This window comes from Bacillus rossius, chromosome 1 (genome assembly GCF_032445375.1).
Source record: "Bacillus rossius redtenbacheri isolate Brsri chromosome 1, Brsri_v3, whole genome shotgun sequence".
Classification (NCBI taxonomy): domain Eukaryota; kingdom Metazoa; phylum Arthropoda; class Insecta; order Phasmatodea; family Bacillidae; genus Bacillus; species Bacillus rossius.
Genome location: NC_086330.1, coordinates 211326955 through 211346081, shown reverse-complemented (window position 1 = coordinate 211346081; position 19127 = coordinate 211326955). Strand labels below are relative to the sequence as shown.

The window sequence follows — 19127 nt, the reverse complement described above, 5'->3', positions numbered from 1 at the left end:
CTCGTGAAGACAGGCACCTTGATCGTTTGTGGATGCTCATTCTTAAGGCACATACAGTAGCTGCAGACCTTCTAAAGTTTGTGAGGATGATGTTGGTACTTTCCCATGGAAATGCATAATTGGAAAGAGGATTTTCAGTTAGTTCTAATCTGCTAACTGAAAACTTGCAGGAAGAAACACTGATTGCACAAAGACAAGTGTACGACTTTGTTCAACGTTCTGGAGGTGTAGAGCATGTTGATACAGGGTGTCCAGCAATCAGGAAATTCCGGGAAGTACTGGAAATGTACTTGTTTGTGTAAATGCTCGGGATTGTGCGGGAATGTACGGAATATTTACGTGGAAAACGGGAAACTGGTGTATGGCAATGCACGATCGCTTATGCCCATGGGCTACCGTGCATAGACGCTATATAGGGCAAAAAAACAATGCAGCAGTGCTATGATCACTTCTTTCCCGTGACTGTTCTATTGCTGCAGTGCAGCGCGAGCAAGAAGTATACAGCGCACGAGTGCCAGCCCCTATACAAATGTTATAGAATAGAGAGACAAAAGTAGTGCCAGCCAGACAATTTGGCTAGCGCGAAAAATAAAATACATTTCGTGCATGCGCAAAAGCGGTGTAATTCCAAACAAGCCAATCTAATCAGAAAATGGCGCTTGTGCTGGCAGGAGCTAACATGGGTAAAACATTGAGATGTTCTGTTAAGTGCTGTTGGCTGCCCTGCATAGGCATTGTTCTTGACTCTGTGAAATGAACTTTCACTCATTCGCCATATTTGTTTTGTTTGAATTTTACATTTCTAAACTGTGAAAAGTGATGTTTGCAGTAGGCATTTTGCGTTAAATTAAATGTTGTCCGTGAATTTGTTTACTGTTTGTATCTTATACTGTCGAATACGTACCGTTTTGTTGAAGGCCTAGTGAATTATTGTGATGATACTTAAAAGAGGTTATGGAGAGGCCATGGCATGAAATGTTGGCATAAATTCGTTCAGTTGTAGTGTCAGTTTATAATATATGTGACCTGTGTGTGCATAGACGTCTAAAAATAACTGTGCTGCAAAACTCGGCGAGGAGTAACAAGTACGTGAAAATAATAATTTTGCACTTTTAGTAAGATGGGTCGCGCAGGAAGGGGAAAGACTAAGTTCAAACACAGATGGACTGAAGAATTCAGCTGGGTTTCGCCATGCCCTACAGATATATACCTTGCACGCTGTACATTGTGTCGTGTCGTTTTTCAAGTCGATAGTATGGGCAGGCAAGCTGTAGTAAGCCATAGTAAAGGCATGGAACATAAGAGGGCATTGAATGACAAATTGAAAACTGTGTCAATTCGTTCATTTTCAACTCTAGCTAATAAGTCACAAAGTGAGGAAATGTGTTCCAGTGCTTCCACTCCTCAAACGTCTCACTCTACAAAGAATATTTGCATCCAAGATTTAAATGCATTAGATGTAAACTCAGATGTGCAGCAACAGGTGAGTAGTGTTAGTATGAAAGATTTTCTAGCAAAGGACAGCTGTACAAAAGCGGAAATTCTGTGGTGTTTGCAAACAGTAGTATCGCATGCTTCACTGAGAAGTGCAGCAAAAAGTGTGAGTTTGTTTACACTTATGTTCCCAGATAGCGAAATTGCTAAGGGTATGCAATTGCAGAAGTCGAAAACTTCTTATGCAATGCTTGGATATTATTTCCATGAAGAATTAATGCATGACGTAAAAAATGTTAATTTTTTTGTGGTGGGTTTTGATGAGTCTCTGAATAAAGTAGCCCAGAAACAACAGATGGATGTATCTCTTCGCTATTGGGACACTTCCAAGAATCATGTCACCACTAGATATTTGAATTCAGTGTTTTTAGAACACACTGCAGCATCTGACTTGTTGAATGGCTTGAAGGCTGCCTTGGAAGGTTTAGATCTAAATTGTATCTTGCAGTTGTCAATGGATGGCCCCAACGTAAATTTAAAGTTGCAAAGGGACATGGCTAAAGAATTAAGACCAGGCAGAGAAGATCCTAAAATTCTTGATATGGGTTCATGTGGCTTTCATGTTATGCACAACAGTTTCAAAGCTGGCATCAAAGGAACTGCTTGGAATATAATTGAATTTCTGCGTGCTCTATACTATCTTTTTAAAGATGTTCCAGCTCGCCGTGCAGATTTTGTAGAGGTTTGTGGCGAAAGAAATTTTCCATTGAAATTCTGTGGCATTAGGTGGCTGGAAAATGCTAATGTAGCAGCTAGAGCAATTTCAATTTTACCTGGAATTCTCAAGTATGTCACATGTGTTGCAGGAAGTAAGAAAGAACCAAAGTGTCATAGCTTCCAAATAATTGCTGCTTCAGTAATAGACAAGTTGCTTCTTGCCAAACTAACACTTTTCCAGTCTCTGGCCACAGAAATGGAACCATTTTTGAGGAACTTTCAAACAGATGCCCCAGTAGCACCTTTCCTCTACGAGGCAATTGTTTGTTTGATGAAAAACATTATTTTCAAGTTTGTGAAGAGGGACATTATTGGAAGTTGTCAGCTCAAGGATATAGATGTAATGAAAAAAGAAAATCTTATTAGATGTGAAGAAGTAGATTTAGGATATGCTACACGACACGCTCTTAGGAAATGTGATGGAGCCAACCAGAAAGAGCTCTTACTTTTTCGCAAAGATTGCAGAACTTGCTTTCAGCTTCTTGTGGCAAAAATTATGTTTTGGTCGCCACTTAAATTTCCACTCACAAAATCTTTGCAGTGTTTGAATCCTGCTGTTATAGCTGCTGCAAATGGTGACTGCTATCGTTCTTCAGCTTTGGAAATTTTAACTGAAGGCAATTTGATAGCAGGAATTAATACAGCAGATGATATTGCCAGAGACTACAAAGAATTTTGTAATGATGTACTCATCAAAACAGAGATGAAATCTTACAATAAGTCAGATACCCGTTTAGATTCTTTCTGGATGATGCTTCTTAGATGTTCAAAGTGGGAAAAATTGAAATCTTTTGTGCAGCAACTGTTAATACTTTCACATGGAAACTCACACCTTGAAAGAGGTTTCTCGGTGAATACTGAATGCCTCATTGAAAATATGAATGAGGAATCACTCATCGCCCAGCGTTGTGTTTTTGATGCTGTTTCTGTAGCTGGTGGTGTAGAGAGAGTAGAAGTTACAAAAGCAATGATAAACTCTTACAGACAAGCCCATATGAGGTACAAACAAGCTCTTGAAAGAAAACGGAAAGAAGAAAATTCAAAGATTGAGCGTCAAGAAAAAAAAGTGAAGGTGGCAAGAGAAATTCAAGAATTGGAATCAAAGAGAAGAAAGTTAGTAACCGACTTTCAGGTGGAAATACAAAAAATTGAAGAGCAAATAAATAAGCTACAAAAGTAATTTTAGTCTTTAAAAATATTTTTTAATCAAGTGTGTGTATTTTTAAAATATTATTTTCTTGTCTGCATATTTAATATTAAACTTTGGACAGAACTACTGTATCATCAGTTTTATACAGACAATTCTGAAGGAAAAATAGTAGGCCTATCTTGTCGAATTTTGCATTAGTCAACTTGGTGAGGTAAGGAATTTCATGAATTCTTAATTTTTGTGTTCTATATTATTTAGTGCAACATTTGTGATTTAAGGTATTTCCTTGTGTGCAAAGTTGTAATAAAATATAGTAACTGAATGCTTTAATTTACTAAACAGGCTGATTGTCAATAATATATTTTGCAGTAATTTTGAAGTTTAGAGGTTCGCTTGAAAAATGTCTTTTCTTTATTACTTACAATTATTGGTGTTATTCAATGTAGAATTAAATATAGATTAGGATTATGAAATCATGAGATTGTATTTTAGTTCTTTATATTTTAATATCAATGTTTTAAGATTAGAAAAATTACAGTGTACATGGCCATGTTTACATCTGAGGAAAAATGTTTATGAAATTGCTGTGTTTCAATGTGAAATTAAATGTACTTTACGATAAGTATATATATAATGATATATTGTTGATTTAACTATACGCTATAAATAATGGTACATAGTAGGAATTTTTTTAACTGCGGACATACTTGCACTATTATGTTCAGAAGTATGTCATTGAGTACATTTTGACTTACTGAAAACAGATAATAAAACATAATTAAGATACATAATTGCTTCTACATATTCTTAAACTGTATTTTATTTAACATACTAACAACCTAAACTTTAGTAGTAGGCCTAGGCTACACTTCTTTTCTGAAAGCACTTGAGTTAGGTGTACATGGTCATATTTTTTTATTGGTCAACAATTAATTTGTTTTAGTAAGTAGATATTTATTACCTGAAATATTTATTAAAGCTTAAGTGCCATTATTTAAGGTTAGTAATTTTTTCTAACCATAAGATTTTTGGCAATTAAAAATTTTTTAAGAAAATGCATTTACAAGACATATTTTTATTTCACTTATAAAGTTTAGAAGGATAGGCAAGCCTGTACTTGAATACTTTAGGGAATGTGGGAAATGTACTGGAAATGTACTGGAATTTGAAACCAGATATTTGCTGGACACCCTGTGATATCACCAAATCTATGTTACAGTATGTAAGAAATGCTAGTTGTAGGCGTAAGGAAGCCCTACAAACAAAACAAAAAGAAAAGGAAGTTGCAGACAAGAAGAAGGCAGAAAAAAGAAGAGTTAAGAGGAGATCAAGGCATTGCAGTTGAAGAAGGCTCGAGTGTTGGATTTGGCTCATTCTGAAGCAAGTGCAATAGACACAAAAGTTGATTCACTGCAAAATTGATGGGAGCTTCCTTTTACTAATGTTTTTGCAAAAGTAATTGTGTGAAATATTTGTAGCAGCATGTTTTATTTGTCATCAAATGAGTCACTTTGGCCTTGTCTGGAAGAAGGTAATTTTTTTACTAATTTAAGTGAGTTGAAATACTTTGATACCCGTCAATGTACTGCTATGCAGTTTTTTCAGTTTCGTGGAATGTCGTAATTGTGTTACAGAAAACCTGGAAAATTCCATTTTATACCTATAAAACTTGGAAAAATCAGGGAATTTCATTTACTAGATCTGGTAGACATCCTGTAAAATGTTTGTTAGTGAGTGACCAGTTACAGACGGGACATGACCTGGGATAAAATATAATTACAATACCACCTTACTGAACATAACAATTTGGTTTAAAAGTTACTCCTTAATGAACATAACAGCAAAAATTCTAACATTATCAGTCATTTCAGTATCGTAAATATTTTTTAAGTTCAGAAAAGCAGATTCTACATAATTCCTGGAATTATCTTTTCAAATTTGTAAATCCTATCTCCAAGCTGTTTTAACTCAAGCTCTGGAAGTAAACCTATCACTTCTGAAAAGTTCACAACATATTTCTTCCTTGTATCAGTTTTAAAAAGAATGTCCTGGCATCCATCGCGTACAACCTGCTCCATGTAGAAAATCTCAATGCTGACATCTTCTACTCCTCCCTGGCTCACCAAGACATATCTATGATTTTTCTGCTGTTTACTCTGCCCTACTTTCTCAATGAGTAGGTACTGCCCTCCTTTAACACTGTTCTTGGTAAGCTTGTGCACAACACACTCTTCATCTGTCTCCGAATCAGTGTACACTTTACGGTAGTATGGACTTCTGTTCCTTGGCTTCAACTCTCAAAGTAAAGATTTTTGTACATTACATGTTTCTAAATTTATTAATATTATTAAAGAAATTCTCATGTGAAGGTTAGTTATTAGCATATCTATACTAATATTATAAAGCTTAAGAGTTTGTTTGTTTGTTTTTTTGTTTGAACGCGCTAATCTCAGGAACCACTGGTCCGATTTGAAAAATTCTTTCAGTGTTGGATAGTACATTTATCGAGGAAGGCTATAGGCTATATTATATCATATCAATAACATTAGGGATCCTTACTTAAAGTCCAATTTAGAATCAAATGCATTGGAGGGGGTTAGATACAACATGCAGTACACGTACGAAGTGTGTGTTGACAATGCTGCAGGCGCTAGAAGTTTATTTCCTACTGCCTATTAACATTTTTGCCACGCACTAGATGCCTTATCATTCTTAATTTTCCCATACAAGTCAAAAACACCCTTGTGATATTAACAACGAAGCAATCAGTACCCTCATATAGAATACATAGAGATAGTGTGAGGTATATAATATATGTAGATATAAAGAGATAAATACAGATAGAGAGATACATAGATATATAGGACTATAGATGTAGATAGAGATAAATATTTACGTATTTAAAGACATGGATATATTATTTGTATATGTGTAACTACTTCAAACATATTACAAAACAAAACTGAATGAGGCATTGCAATGCATGCCGAGCATTAGCTAGATAATGGAATCTTTTCAATTTTAGTAATCCCTTATTTTTCAGTTTTTTTTTTCTATATTGCTTTATAGAGACTAGATTACATACAGACCAGGTAAATAACTATAAACTGGCACAACAACATCTGTCGGGATCTGAAAGTGATATAAATTATTTTGCACACTTGACATTCAAATTAAGATGACAATTACTAACTATAGAGCATCCCACTCTTAGATTGCAGTGTGGAAGTAAATGGGCGCATTCTCTCTCTCTCTATCACACGCCGATTGCCGTTAGCACTGTCCTTGTTTCTTCGTGCGTTGTTGCCAAATATCAAACTAAATTTAAAATTTTAATTTTTGGACCAAGCTTTTTTTCATATTGTATAGAGTCAAAATACGCATCAGGCAATGCTTATTTTGAATACTTAACAATATTTTAAGTGTCCGAAAAAATTAAAAAAACATAACTTATTCGCTGCGAACTGTTTTGGAGTATTCCGATATGTTTCACATCAAAAAAAGAAAACCTACATGTGTATTTCATTCAGATTTTTTTTATTAGTAAATTAATGCCTTAGGACGCCACCGAACAAATGTTAAGACAAAAACTGTACAGGTTTCACTTAAATAATTTTTTTAATATATTGAAATGCATTTTTTCACAAACTGACACATCAAAAAGTCGACCCGCGGAAAACTTTTTTTCTATTAAAGATAGATGGGGGACGAAAGCGAGAAAAATGTTCACAATGAATTGAATTTGTTTTTAAAAGCAGCCCCATCTCAATTGCTTCTACAGTTTCCGTGGAAATAGCTGTTAAAGATGTGTCTTATCAGTACAAGAGCGCGCGCTGCCGTCGTAAGAGGAAACAGGGTCGTGTGTTTAGATAAGTGGGGTTCTGTCCTACAAGCAATTTCAAATACATGGCTTCCTTAGTCAACAAAAAATATTATAATCGATTCTTGAACATAATATGTAAAATGTATGAAATAAATACGAAGGAATTCAATAGCGATCATGGTACAAAATTTTGAATTATTTTTCTATCCTTCTCAACACCAAGCATCTTATCAAACATTGTTTTAGACAAAGTTTTGGAAAATAATTATGATATTATTACAAACAATTTAAACAGATTTGATAAGGTGTCTACTAAGGCAGTTAGGTTTTTTTTGTCCGGTGAAAATTTTTTTCGAACCCATGCAGTTATGGCTGGTCGTATCAAAAATGTATTTAGAAAACATTTTTCGGCATTAGGTAATCCGAGTCATCATACGTTAAAACGGATTCGATATTATTCATATTATGGGAGTTGTTGCGATTTTTCTGTTTTTCAAAAAATCTTCCCCATTTCGAACCAATTGTTCGGATTTTTCCCATAACTTACTCGACCGAGAATTTCCATTACCGTATTTTTTTTATCATTTTGGACGTGACTTGTCCAAAAATACGGCATTTATCTGGCCCATGAAAATGTGATAAATATATATAATTATATGTATATATATATATATGGGATTTTTAGAACAGAAAATAAAACTATAAGAAATTTTCGTCTACAATAGGTAGTTTTTATTTGAAATTTACATAAAAGTGGCATTATTACAAATTTATATGTGTAATAGTATAAAATATTATAAATTACGATATGATTTCTTAAAATGCTTCTTGTTCGATCCAAATTACAAAGACACGCATCTCCTGAAATTCGTAATATGTTAGAGATTTGGCAACAGCGCGCGCCATAAGCCGTGTACTGCAATCTAAGAGTGGGACGGGCTATACATCTGATCTCTAAACAGTTCACCTTCACCCTGTGTTCAGCCCGGGCAACGCTGGGTACTGCAGCTAGTGTTTTAGTAAATTCGCAATAATTGACAAAAACAACAAATTATCTTAAAACGTTACGGACGGGACTAATCTTAAAAAGTTAAATATTAGCCCAGAAAATTATTAATCAACATTAAACTTTGAGGTTATGTTAATATCTAGTTGTTGTATCTAGTCATGCATGATAAACAATTATGTACTTGATTAATATTTTATGCGTATAATAAACTTTCTTACTTTTTTGTTACGGACTGGACACCATCAAATAGGTCTTCATAAAACACTAGCTGAAACCTCTAAAAAATAACTTTAAACAACAAACACTCTATAGATGGAAGCCAAATGAACTGGTCTTTTCCCTCCAAAACACAGTTTTTAAAGAAAAACATGTATAGCCAATGTTAAAGGAGCACCAACGTGACTTTTCAATATCATAATCCATGGTAATTATTATTAGGTACCAATTTTAAAATAAAAGTTATGAATGAAAAATTAAAAATAATTGAAGAATGTATACATTTCTGGTTAATTAAGGATATGTTGGGTAGTTATAGTCTTACCGGTATAAAAACATTTTATGTTATGTTTAAATTCTTTACAATTTGGTCCTTTTTGGCATTAATAGCTCTAAAGCAACAGCCAAACATCTTTCCAGAATCTACAAAATACAGTAAACTCTCGCAAATCCGTGGGTGTCGGGGATTTATGACCTTCGGATTTTGGAAAACTTCGGATTTTTGAAAAATTTTCATTAAAATACAAAAAAAAAAATTCTAAAAGATAAGATGGTAGTCAATGAACATGTAATACTACCACAGGACGTCATAATAAACAAGACACTTGAGAAGTTAACAGAATGGTACGTAAGCAATACCAGTATAGTCCATTCATAGTAAATGAAGCACCCGAGAAATTTTTTTTCCTGAAAAATTACAGCCTGGCCTGATTAAATTTAACACACCCATTTGTTCAAGTTGGTAGTAAATTGTGTAAAAAGTAATTTAAAGTCATCTTAAATTAAATTAATGGCACCCGAAGTCGCACTTTGATGTGAAAGAGCTAGGCGTAGCAATGTGGCGTGCGCTGAAACGGGAAGCCCCTGGATAAGGGGAAGTGAATTTAGGAGGGGCGGGAGAGAGAAGCGATACGTAGCTGGCAAGAGACTCAAGGCCACTCCCTCACAGACACACGGCCAGTCCAGTTAAACTAAAGAGAAACGGGAGAAATAAAAAAAAAAATCATTAGTTAATTGTACACTAGAACCATCAAAAAATCTGAAATTTTGGCACAAAACAAAAATAATCGGGGAAAAAATGGTAAAACTCACAATAAAAGCTTATACAAAGCTATTATTTAACATGCAGCATATATTTTGTGTTGGTTTATAGTGCACTTACTAATGTTCGTATAAGAAGAGAAAAAAAATTGGACAGTCCGTTTAAAAACACGGCAGCAGTAGCTTGTGCGACTTAAGTGGGAGTGCGAGAATCTCGTCTAGACAGGCTGGCGGCTGCAAAGGCAGCGGATGCATGACGTCATACGGCTTACCTCTCCCTCCCAGACAACAAACCATCTCTCTCCCTCTCTCCAGCCCTCTAGCCATTTTCTGCGTGTGAAACTGTCAACATCCTTCCTCCCCTACTCCACACTGCATGCGACGAAAGCCAGGTTGTATAGTCCATTCCCGGTAAAATGAACATTTTTTTAAGGCCCCCCACGGCAGCCATTTACCGTTAATTTTTTGATACAATTTGTTTGTTAGTTACAGAACATTATTTCTGCTGGAAAATCTCTGAAACTTCAAAATTTCTTTAATGGAAAAATTTAGCAGGGCGGTTAGAGTATTTATTTTTACCGCAAATGAACTATACTCACCTTCCCTCCGGCCAGCATTCCCGGCGTGTGACGCATGACAACTACAGTCGTGTGCCGCGCACAGCTAGGAAACTTGTCACTGGCAACATGTTTCACACACTGACACACGGTGCCCAGAGCTTCAGGAAAACCTACGCGATTTCCAACCTACTCTAAATATCCGACTGGAGTCTGTTTACGAAAAGCATTTAAGAATTTGATAATGCCCAACTGTTTTTTTTTATATCGGATTAAGAGGAGTTAAAATGGCTAAAAGGCATGGTTTTGAAGTTTTAGGTGTAAAAAACCGTTAAAAAATTTCTTGAAAGCACCAGAGGAAAAGGCATTACACCTTTATCTTTATTTTCCCGCCATATAATGTTACGGTCACCGCTCAAATTTCACAGTTATCTGACGGGAACGAGATGACTGCGCGCCAGTTCAGAGCCTTTTACCGCGCTATAAATATCAGTGAGCGTCGCTCTTATCATCCACTGAGAATAGTGATACATACATCTAAACAGTAACGATCATGTCACTTCGGAAATACCCCGGATTTCTGAGAACTTCGGATTCTCGGGCCACGACTGGCGAGAGTTTACTGTATCATGTTTCTTTGGCCCAGTTTACATATTGAAAAAAAGGAAAATACAAGAATCATGGAATACATCAGAGACTACAAACAAGAAAATTGACCATAGTTGAACATATTACAAACACATTGTGGGTTTAGATAAACTTGAAACCACGGTTGGCTTAGAATCAATGGAACAGAGACTAAAGCAGGGTAAAACAAGCTTATTTTAAATTTATTTAACATTTGAATTGACAGATAAATAAACTCCACTGGACATGCATTGAAATGTCACCCAGGAAGCAGGCTGATTCAGACATGTTAGTTGTAATAAAAGTTATGACTAAACTCTCCCACCGAGTGTGTGGCTAGAACTAAATACTGGCCTAGAACATTCTTCTGGTGTTGACTGTCGGTTGGGGGAGTTTGTCCGTATTATCACTGATACTTACTCGCTTATACTTGATGACTCGTGTAGATGAAATTGATGGAAAACCACACCAAGCCTGAAGATGCTGAAAGATTTTTAGTTGCAATGTGTGGACAGGCAACACTAAACAGATTACTGCTAATAGTTATTGCTAAGTCATCATAATCTAGGGTTTTCCAGTTCACATTGATTATTATTCTTATTCAGTGCAGTGCAGTGCATGCAGAGCAGTGCTTTACTTTTCAACTTTATTCTATACCTTGGTTTTCTTCTGCTCTGTAATTTACCATACCTTAATTCCTATCTCAAGCAATATATGATATAGTTCCCTGTTCTATATCTAAAAACTTGTCAACTAGTTAGAGGCAAGATTATGTGGTGAATAGTTATAAAATTGAAATAACAGTGAAATTGAAATCAATAACACTGAAATGCAAGGTAAAACACAAAATGCAGTGATTTTCATCTAAATTGCCTTTTTTTTAATGTAAAATTATAGAATTAATATCATAAATTTTAGTTTAGGCTTTCATTTAAAAACCTAAAATATATTGTACTATTTAAAATAACTATTCACATTCTATGTATAGTTTTGTAAAGTAAAGTAAATAAAATCTGTCTACGCTGATACCATTAAGACATGGCTGAAGCCTACAGAGAAAAATCACAGGGAAATGTATTAGTATTATAATGATTTTGAGTTTTTATCCATATAGATTTTTTGATTCATGTTAATAATATTGAATAAAAAAATGGTGTCAAAAATAAAAATAATCATTTGACTTGTTGACACCAGAATTAAAATTAAACCACATAATAAATCAAATATTTTTTCCTACTGCTTAAAAGGTTGTGTAGGTTTAGTAGTCCCAATAATACTATTTGATATGTGAGTAGAATAGCACTCAACAATAAATATTTTACACCATTTATCTTTATAAACTTAACAAAATTTTTCAAGAATTAAAGTGGTTATTCATGTATATCACCACTTGGTTCACACCAATCCTGTCAGACCTGTGATTTTTTTTCATGGCACCATTCATGTAACAACCTTTTCCACGTGAATCATCTGTTCCGGTATCTAATGTCAAATATATTTCTGCTATTACAGCCAACAGCATCAAACTTATATAAATGTTTAATAGAGTCCTTATTTCATATGATTGTGCGCACAGTTGATTTGCTTAAAACTTAAGTGTGACCAACATAAGTGTGGCCTTCATGACATTCTGCACGCTGTAATATGTCTAGTTATGTCTCAAATACTTGAACATGATGCATTATTCTCTCACTTGGAAGCCATGATTCCAATATGATTCCAACTACAGGTGCTTGCACACGTACAGTTACCGGCAGACGAATTGGCAGATGTTGCTTTGTGTTTGTGCGTGCAAGTTACTTGCCACTGGCTAGACTGAAGTTCATCACGACCTGGTCTGTGGCCTGGCAACAATGTACAGCCTGTGGTATATGAATGGACGTCAAAACATTTGGTCTTTTACACTTCATAGCTGCAACTGAACTTGCCATAGCTGATGTTTATAAAACAGCTGATAGCATAGTCAGACCTGTACGCACATCTCTTCCCCCTTCGTATGGCTACCTGTATACCATGGTACATCTGTTGTTTATAGAGTTGAAGCTAGGGTTACCAGACACTGATAATAAAAAAGGAGGACATTCATCTCGCAAAAGGAGGAAATTTCACTAAAAAGGAGGACAATATTTTTTTTAAAAAAGCCATGAATTAATTACAATGGAGTACGATATTTTACAATGTTTTGGCATTTAATACAGTTTCAGTATAAAGAATCAAACAAACTACGCATATACAGCATATTAAAAACACGTTTTTTATGTGATAACTATTTTGAATACAATGGATTATGTGAATAACAAAGTACATAAATCCTATACAAAAAAAAAAGACATGTTCAAAAAGTGAATAACCCAGTATAAACACACTATATACAAAACGCAACATAATATTACATATATCACACAAAATAACATATCTTCTTGTGTATAGCAAATGAATGTTATAGTTTGTTGCAGGAACACAATAAGCTTAATATTTACATAATTAGCAGACATATGCATTTAATATTTTTCAGATGAACTAATTTTGTTTAAGATTTTAGGGTTCGTAAGCAGATATGAGTAAAAGTTTTCGCAGGTTGTTTCTTTGAAGTTGTAAACTACTGTGGTGATGGATTTGACAGTTTCTGGTAGAAGTCGGTTTCTCTCCTTTGTCCACTGACTGCTTATCATGGAAAAAATTCTTTCAACCGATGCATTGTGTCCTGGTATAGAGAAAAAAAATTCACATATTATCAAAAGTTCTGAGAATTGGTCTGAATTAGCGCATTCACTAAAAAATGTTTTCCATATCACATCCAAACTCCCATCAAAGAAACTTTCATCTTGTTCCTTAAGGAATGCTGTCAAATGACAGTACTGATCAAAAAGTCTGACATCATCGACAGCAATACCCTTGTTCTTCAAATATGTAATGCTTGGTAACAAATTGTTGAATTCAATATTTCGTCTGTATTTCAAGTACATCCACTTGAAACACTGAAATTCTTCTAAATTTGTTGTCCATTTTTCTAAATAGTTAATGCATGCTTCATACAGAATCTGACATTCACCTAAAAAATCAGAACAGTGTTCTTCTGTACACAATCCGGCTTGTTTGCAATTATTAATCAGTTCTCTCACTTTCAAAGGAACAAAGGTGTGACGGTGCCTTTCTTTGAGGCAATGAAGTGTTGCCTCCAGATGGTTAACAACTTCCAAAATACAATTCCTTTCCTTTTCAATAGCCTATATTTTTGAATCGAAAACAGACATAAGAGAGTGCAGAAACCACAAGTAAATTTCTGAAAATTCATCTTCAAAAAATTTCTTGATTATGTATGGTGGCTGTGGTTGACTAAGAAAGTAGGATTTCAAAGCTGGAAATAATTTAAGTATTCGCTCAATAGCTGGGAAAAGACTTAACCAACGAGTTTTACTGTGCGATAACAGTTATTGATAATCTAGATCAACTGAGTCGCAGAATTCCTTGAGAGATTCTGTGCGAACTGTATACACGGAAAAATAATTGAAAATTTTCATGACTATTGATTCAATATCATATTTAAGCAAGTCAGTACCATGCTGTAATGTATTATGCAAAATATGTGCTGGGCAACCAACTCCTACGATGTCTCTACCGAGCCTGGTTTTTAGAAATGAATACACATTTCGTCCCTCTTTTCTGTTCAGCGCACCAAAGTTAACGTTTGCATTGTCTCCAGAATACGCAACACATTTCGAGGCAAGGCCATATTTTTCTAAGGTCATCAAAATAAAATTTGTTATAGTATCTGCCTGTTCGTTTTATAGGGCTTGTATTTCAATTACCTTGGTTTTTGTCCCGCCTTCTTTCCAGTCAAAATATTGAATAAGAATGGGAAATATCTTCATTGATCCATGGTTGCTGGCGTCTGTAGCGACACCAAAACATGAAATACTTCCCAATGTCTCAACAACAATGTCGATTGCATGAGGAGCAATGACTTTTCGAATAATTGCTTCGGCTTTAGTTCTAGCACAATTAATATTTTTTGCAGTTTTCGAGTCTCCAAAAATTTTTCTGTTCAGGCTAGACGTACAATCCATTGACTTAAAAGAATGGTGGTGCTTAATGGTGTGAAACGCCAATGCTCCTTCTGCGGCCCTTACATTACTGTTTACTTCATTTACAAAATAAGAACTTACTGTTGTAGTTGACGAAGAGCTGCGAACAATTTTCCTGTGTTTCTCACTACTCATGTGGCGTTCCAAGTCTGTAGAACCTTTATTTGCTACCGAAACGTAACAGTCGCACAACACACACTTAGCTTCATGTTCAGTTCTTCCACAAACAAAATTTGGGAATTTAGTTTTTAAAGTGTCATTAAATTTACACTTTCTTTTAGACATTGTTTCACACTACTATAAGTTAGCGCCGCATTAATGCATAAACAATTAGAAAATGATGTGGCTTTTACAAATGCAGAAACGACTTGTGGACTTGTGGTTGTTACACCACAGAATTCATTGATTCAACACAAACTAAGCATGCGCTGTGTCCTGCGTGTACGCGTTGAGCTGGCCGTTCATAGTTCATCCTCCTGCCATCTATAATTATTTACAATAAACTTGCAACACACCACACGTGCTTCTGCATGTGCTGCTACCTGTCAAGCTGTCATAGAACTACTTACTAGTGGGGTGACTGCGGACAGCGCATTAGCGCGCACCGCGTGCTTTACTCAAAGTGTAACTGCAGGAATTATCTCACTTTATAAAAAAGCCGGACATTTTGGAGCATTAAGGAAAATCCGGCCGGACGCAAAAAAATATATAAAAAGGAGGACATGTCCTCCTTTTGCCGGACGTCTGGTAACCCTAGTTGAAGCAGACTTTGGGCAGCATGCCCAACTTTTTTTTTTTGCCTGTAGTGATTTTGTGCTAAATGAAATTTACAGACCTGCTATTCAAGACTGGGGCAGTAAAATTAACATTGCACTAAATGAATTCGTGCAATTTGATGATGTGCTAACTGAGGGGTTGGTGTACTTAAAAAAATATAAATGATGGCATTGAAACTTGTCAATATATAAGATTATAAAATATGTGTTCTAGACAGTACATTAAAAAAAATGTTTATCTTTGCTCTTTATTTTAATATTTATAGCTCATGTGAACTGATGAATTTTATAGAAGAATATTAAATTTTTTAGATGTTGTTTTTTGTTTAATTTACTTTTATAAGTTATTTGGTATGTTTTATGTATACATTTTAAGTGCTTTACTAAAAATTGTTGAAGTTGTTAACGTAATTGTTCTTGATATGTACGTGTTATTACATGTGTTTCAATTATTAATGGTGATGATGAAATTTACTATTTTTAATAACAAAATTTGCTTTTATATAACACCATAAAATCTTGGCTCTACAAATATACCATTAATCTCCTAAGTTTACTTTGCTTTTATATTTCTTCTATTGTTCTCAATATTCATATCTGTATAATTTCCACCTTCTTCCTGCACCATAATGCTATGCAACAGAGTACTATTTTGCAAGTCTCTTCCTCAAGTCTCTGTACCTTCTTGTTAATCCTCATTCCATATTCTTGAGCATAATACTAAACTCTTCAAACATTTGTGGTATCTCATGCTCTTTCTGCTAAGACAAAACTATGCCATCTGATCTGCCAATCTTATTATGTACTCCACTCTGGCCTCTCATGCAAATTCAATTTCTTCTGTTGTTAATTTCAGTGATTATTTCTTACAAGGTAAATTTGGACATCATCAAAGAAAAATAGCAACCCCCCCTACACTACTTCTTGATCTCATCTCTTCGTCTCACCTTCCATTCCTACTCCTTTCACCTTCTCTCAGTCTTTGGTGGATGTGAGCATCCTACTCATTTGGCAGGAGGTGCTGGTTTTATCTCAACACCCTGGCATGACTCAAATTTTATTGCAGTAATAAATCAAATTCTATTTTTTATACAATGATATCACATGTGCAAAGAAAGAAGAAGGATACTTTTATGTTTTAAAACAGTGATGTTTAAACTTATGATTTAGAGCTTACATCTTCAGTGAAAAGTAGAAAAATAAATATGCACAGTTTGTTAAACTCACTTATTTACCGTATTTACACAAAAATAATGAGGGAATGAATATAATGCGACCCCAAACATTTTGATTATGAGTTTATGAAAAAGACTTTATGGATTGGAAAAAAGTTGCTTTAACAAAACAGTTTAGAATCTTGTTAACTAGGTACCTATAAAAATTTTAAATATCAATGAGTTTAGCTTGAACAATTACTGATAAGCAAATTACTGATAGCTCAAGTTCCAGTTTTATTGAAAATATAATTCACATTATTAAACTGGTTTTCAGGACAAAGTAGACAATTCAAAAACCACTGGCACTGGAGGAGGAAATAAATTCAAGAAAAATGAAGTTGATCATTTAGTTCTGGATATTATTGGAAAGGAATCACCCATAATCAGTGGCTTAGAGGTGTCATAAACATTTGACACAGAAGAAACTGTTGAAGTAGGATGCAGCTTATCAGTGCAAACACCTGGATCATGCCAAAGAACATGTGATGATTTGGAGAGGGATGTCAAACGAGGTAAACTGTTATGCTTTTGACTAGTTAATGAATATAATCCACATGTTATGATTCTTAATACAGCACAAACCAATAAAAGTTTTTAGTAAAATTTACACGCCGTAATCTACAATTCGTTAGTACGTTCCGCAGGTAAACAGCTGCCAAGAAAAGATGATGCAAGTGATATACAAGAACTTAAGACAGAGAAACTGAAGTTACAAATAGAACACTTAAAATTAATAAATGAAAACACAAGACTGGAAATTATTAAATAAAAAAATGAATTGACACAGTCTGCATTTGTAGTTGGTGAGGACTTATTTCAACTATTGGTGATTCAAGAAACAACAGACAATGGGACTGTGTGAAAATACTGTACATGGTTGTGTGAACAATGCCTTTTATTGTTATATAAAAATGTCAGTCCAGAACATTTGTTTAAGTTAGATGAGCTATATTAACAATACAGTAAATATTTACATTATTGGTTTGGTTAGGGTAGCTAAATTTTAAATACTGTGCAACCATTTTGAAGGTTTGTTAATTAATGTAAGCTACATTTAAAATGCTGTAAAACAGTATGGATTTATGGTAAGGTTAGCTACATTTAGTATAGGAAATACTTAAGTCAACTGTTGACACTATAGTACACTCCCGATTATTCGCAAAATTAAGTGGCAGGGCCACCGCGGATAGTGAAAATCGCGGATAATCCGCAAAGAGCCAAAAATGGTAAACAAAAAAGGAAACACTAAATTCAACTTGAAAATCTAAAAATGTATGTACAGTAAACATTACAATTAACAGTAAAAAAAATTTAATGATGCTAAAATTTTTGTATTTTACTGAATAATTACGCATGCCAGCCTACTGTGTGAGTTCTGAGAAGGCCTGTGGCGTTTAACTGTATACTGCACACAATACACTCGTCAGTAGAGTTAAAATTTGCTCACTTGTAATCAAATACAGATTTACATATTTGCTGTATTTTTTCGTAGCATGCGCGGATAATAGAGAGTTCACTGTATTTTACAGTATTTTAAGTATAGCTAACCTAACCTAACCACAGCTGCTCACACTATTAAAAATGTAACCTACTTGTATTATCGCAATGACTTATAACAGAATCATTAGAAAAATTCCAGAAACTAAACAAATCAATTTTTCAATCAGTCTATGTTTTATATGAGTCTCTCTTGTAAATAAATATTGTTCATTCTTTCAGGCAAAATGATTAATCAATTCATTTAAATGATCTTGAGCACCATTTTCAGCTTCATGTTCTTGTTCCTCTCCATTGTTTTGTAATTATACTGCTTCATAATAATTGTCATTATCATAGAGATCATGCTGGAGATCTTGTTCACTACGTGAAAGGTTACATAATATTGTGCAGCACTTCACAACATTTTCAGCAAATACTGGCTTGGTACGCAAGTAATTTAAGCAACGAAACTTCTCCTTCAAAATTCCTAATGCATTTTCAGTTAACCTTCGTGTACTTTTGTGTCTGCGATTAAATTGTATCTCAGCATCATTATCTGGATATCTACGAATAGGGGGAATTAGCCATTCTTTTAGTGGATATGCGCTGTCACCTAGGATTATGGAGTTAGGGAATGGTCTCCAGCCATCATCCATGCGTTTACACAGCGCACTGTTCCTGAGGACACGAGTATCGTGCACACTGCCTGGCCACCGTGCACTCACTTAGTAGAATATTAAGTCAGGCCCGCAAACAAACATACATTCTCTTCTCTGTCTACAAAGTGGTGTTTATTTCCATGAAGTGAATCAATATTTATCAGCGATCCATCCACGACACCACACACATGAGGAAATCCAGCAACTTCGTAGAATTTCTGTAGTACCTATAATGTTTTCTGGCCACTTTACTGTTTCTTGAAATAAGACTTCATTT

The 19127-nt window shown here is 34.7% G+C and overlaps 1 protein-coding gene across 8 annotated transcripts in view; it reads left to right on the top strand.

The window, feature by feature from the left end:
* The window catches only part of LOC134527267 (peroxisome biogenesis factor 2), a 386335-nt gene that overhangs the window by 188066 nt on the left and 179142 nt on the right, over window positions 1–19127 (top strand). Inside the window, exon 1 of one of the 8 annotated variants that reach the window (XM_063359790.1) lies at window positions 16992–17224. The exons of the other annotated variants lie outside the window; for them this stretch is intronic. Within the exon in view, the coding sequence (XP_063215860.1) occupies window positions 17198–17224 (27 nt within the window). The 5' untranslated portion in view covers window positions 16992–17197. Of the gene's footprint in view, window positions 1–16991; window positions 17225–19127 lie in introns of those variants that run through there. 8 annotated transcript variants of the gene reach the window in all.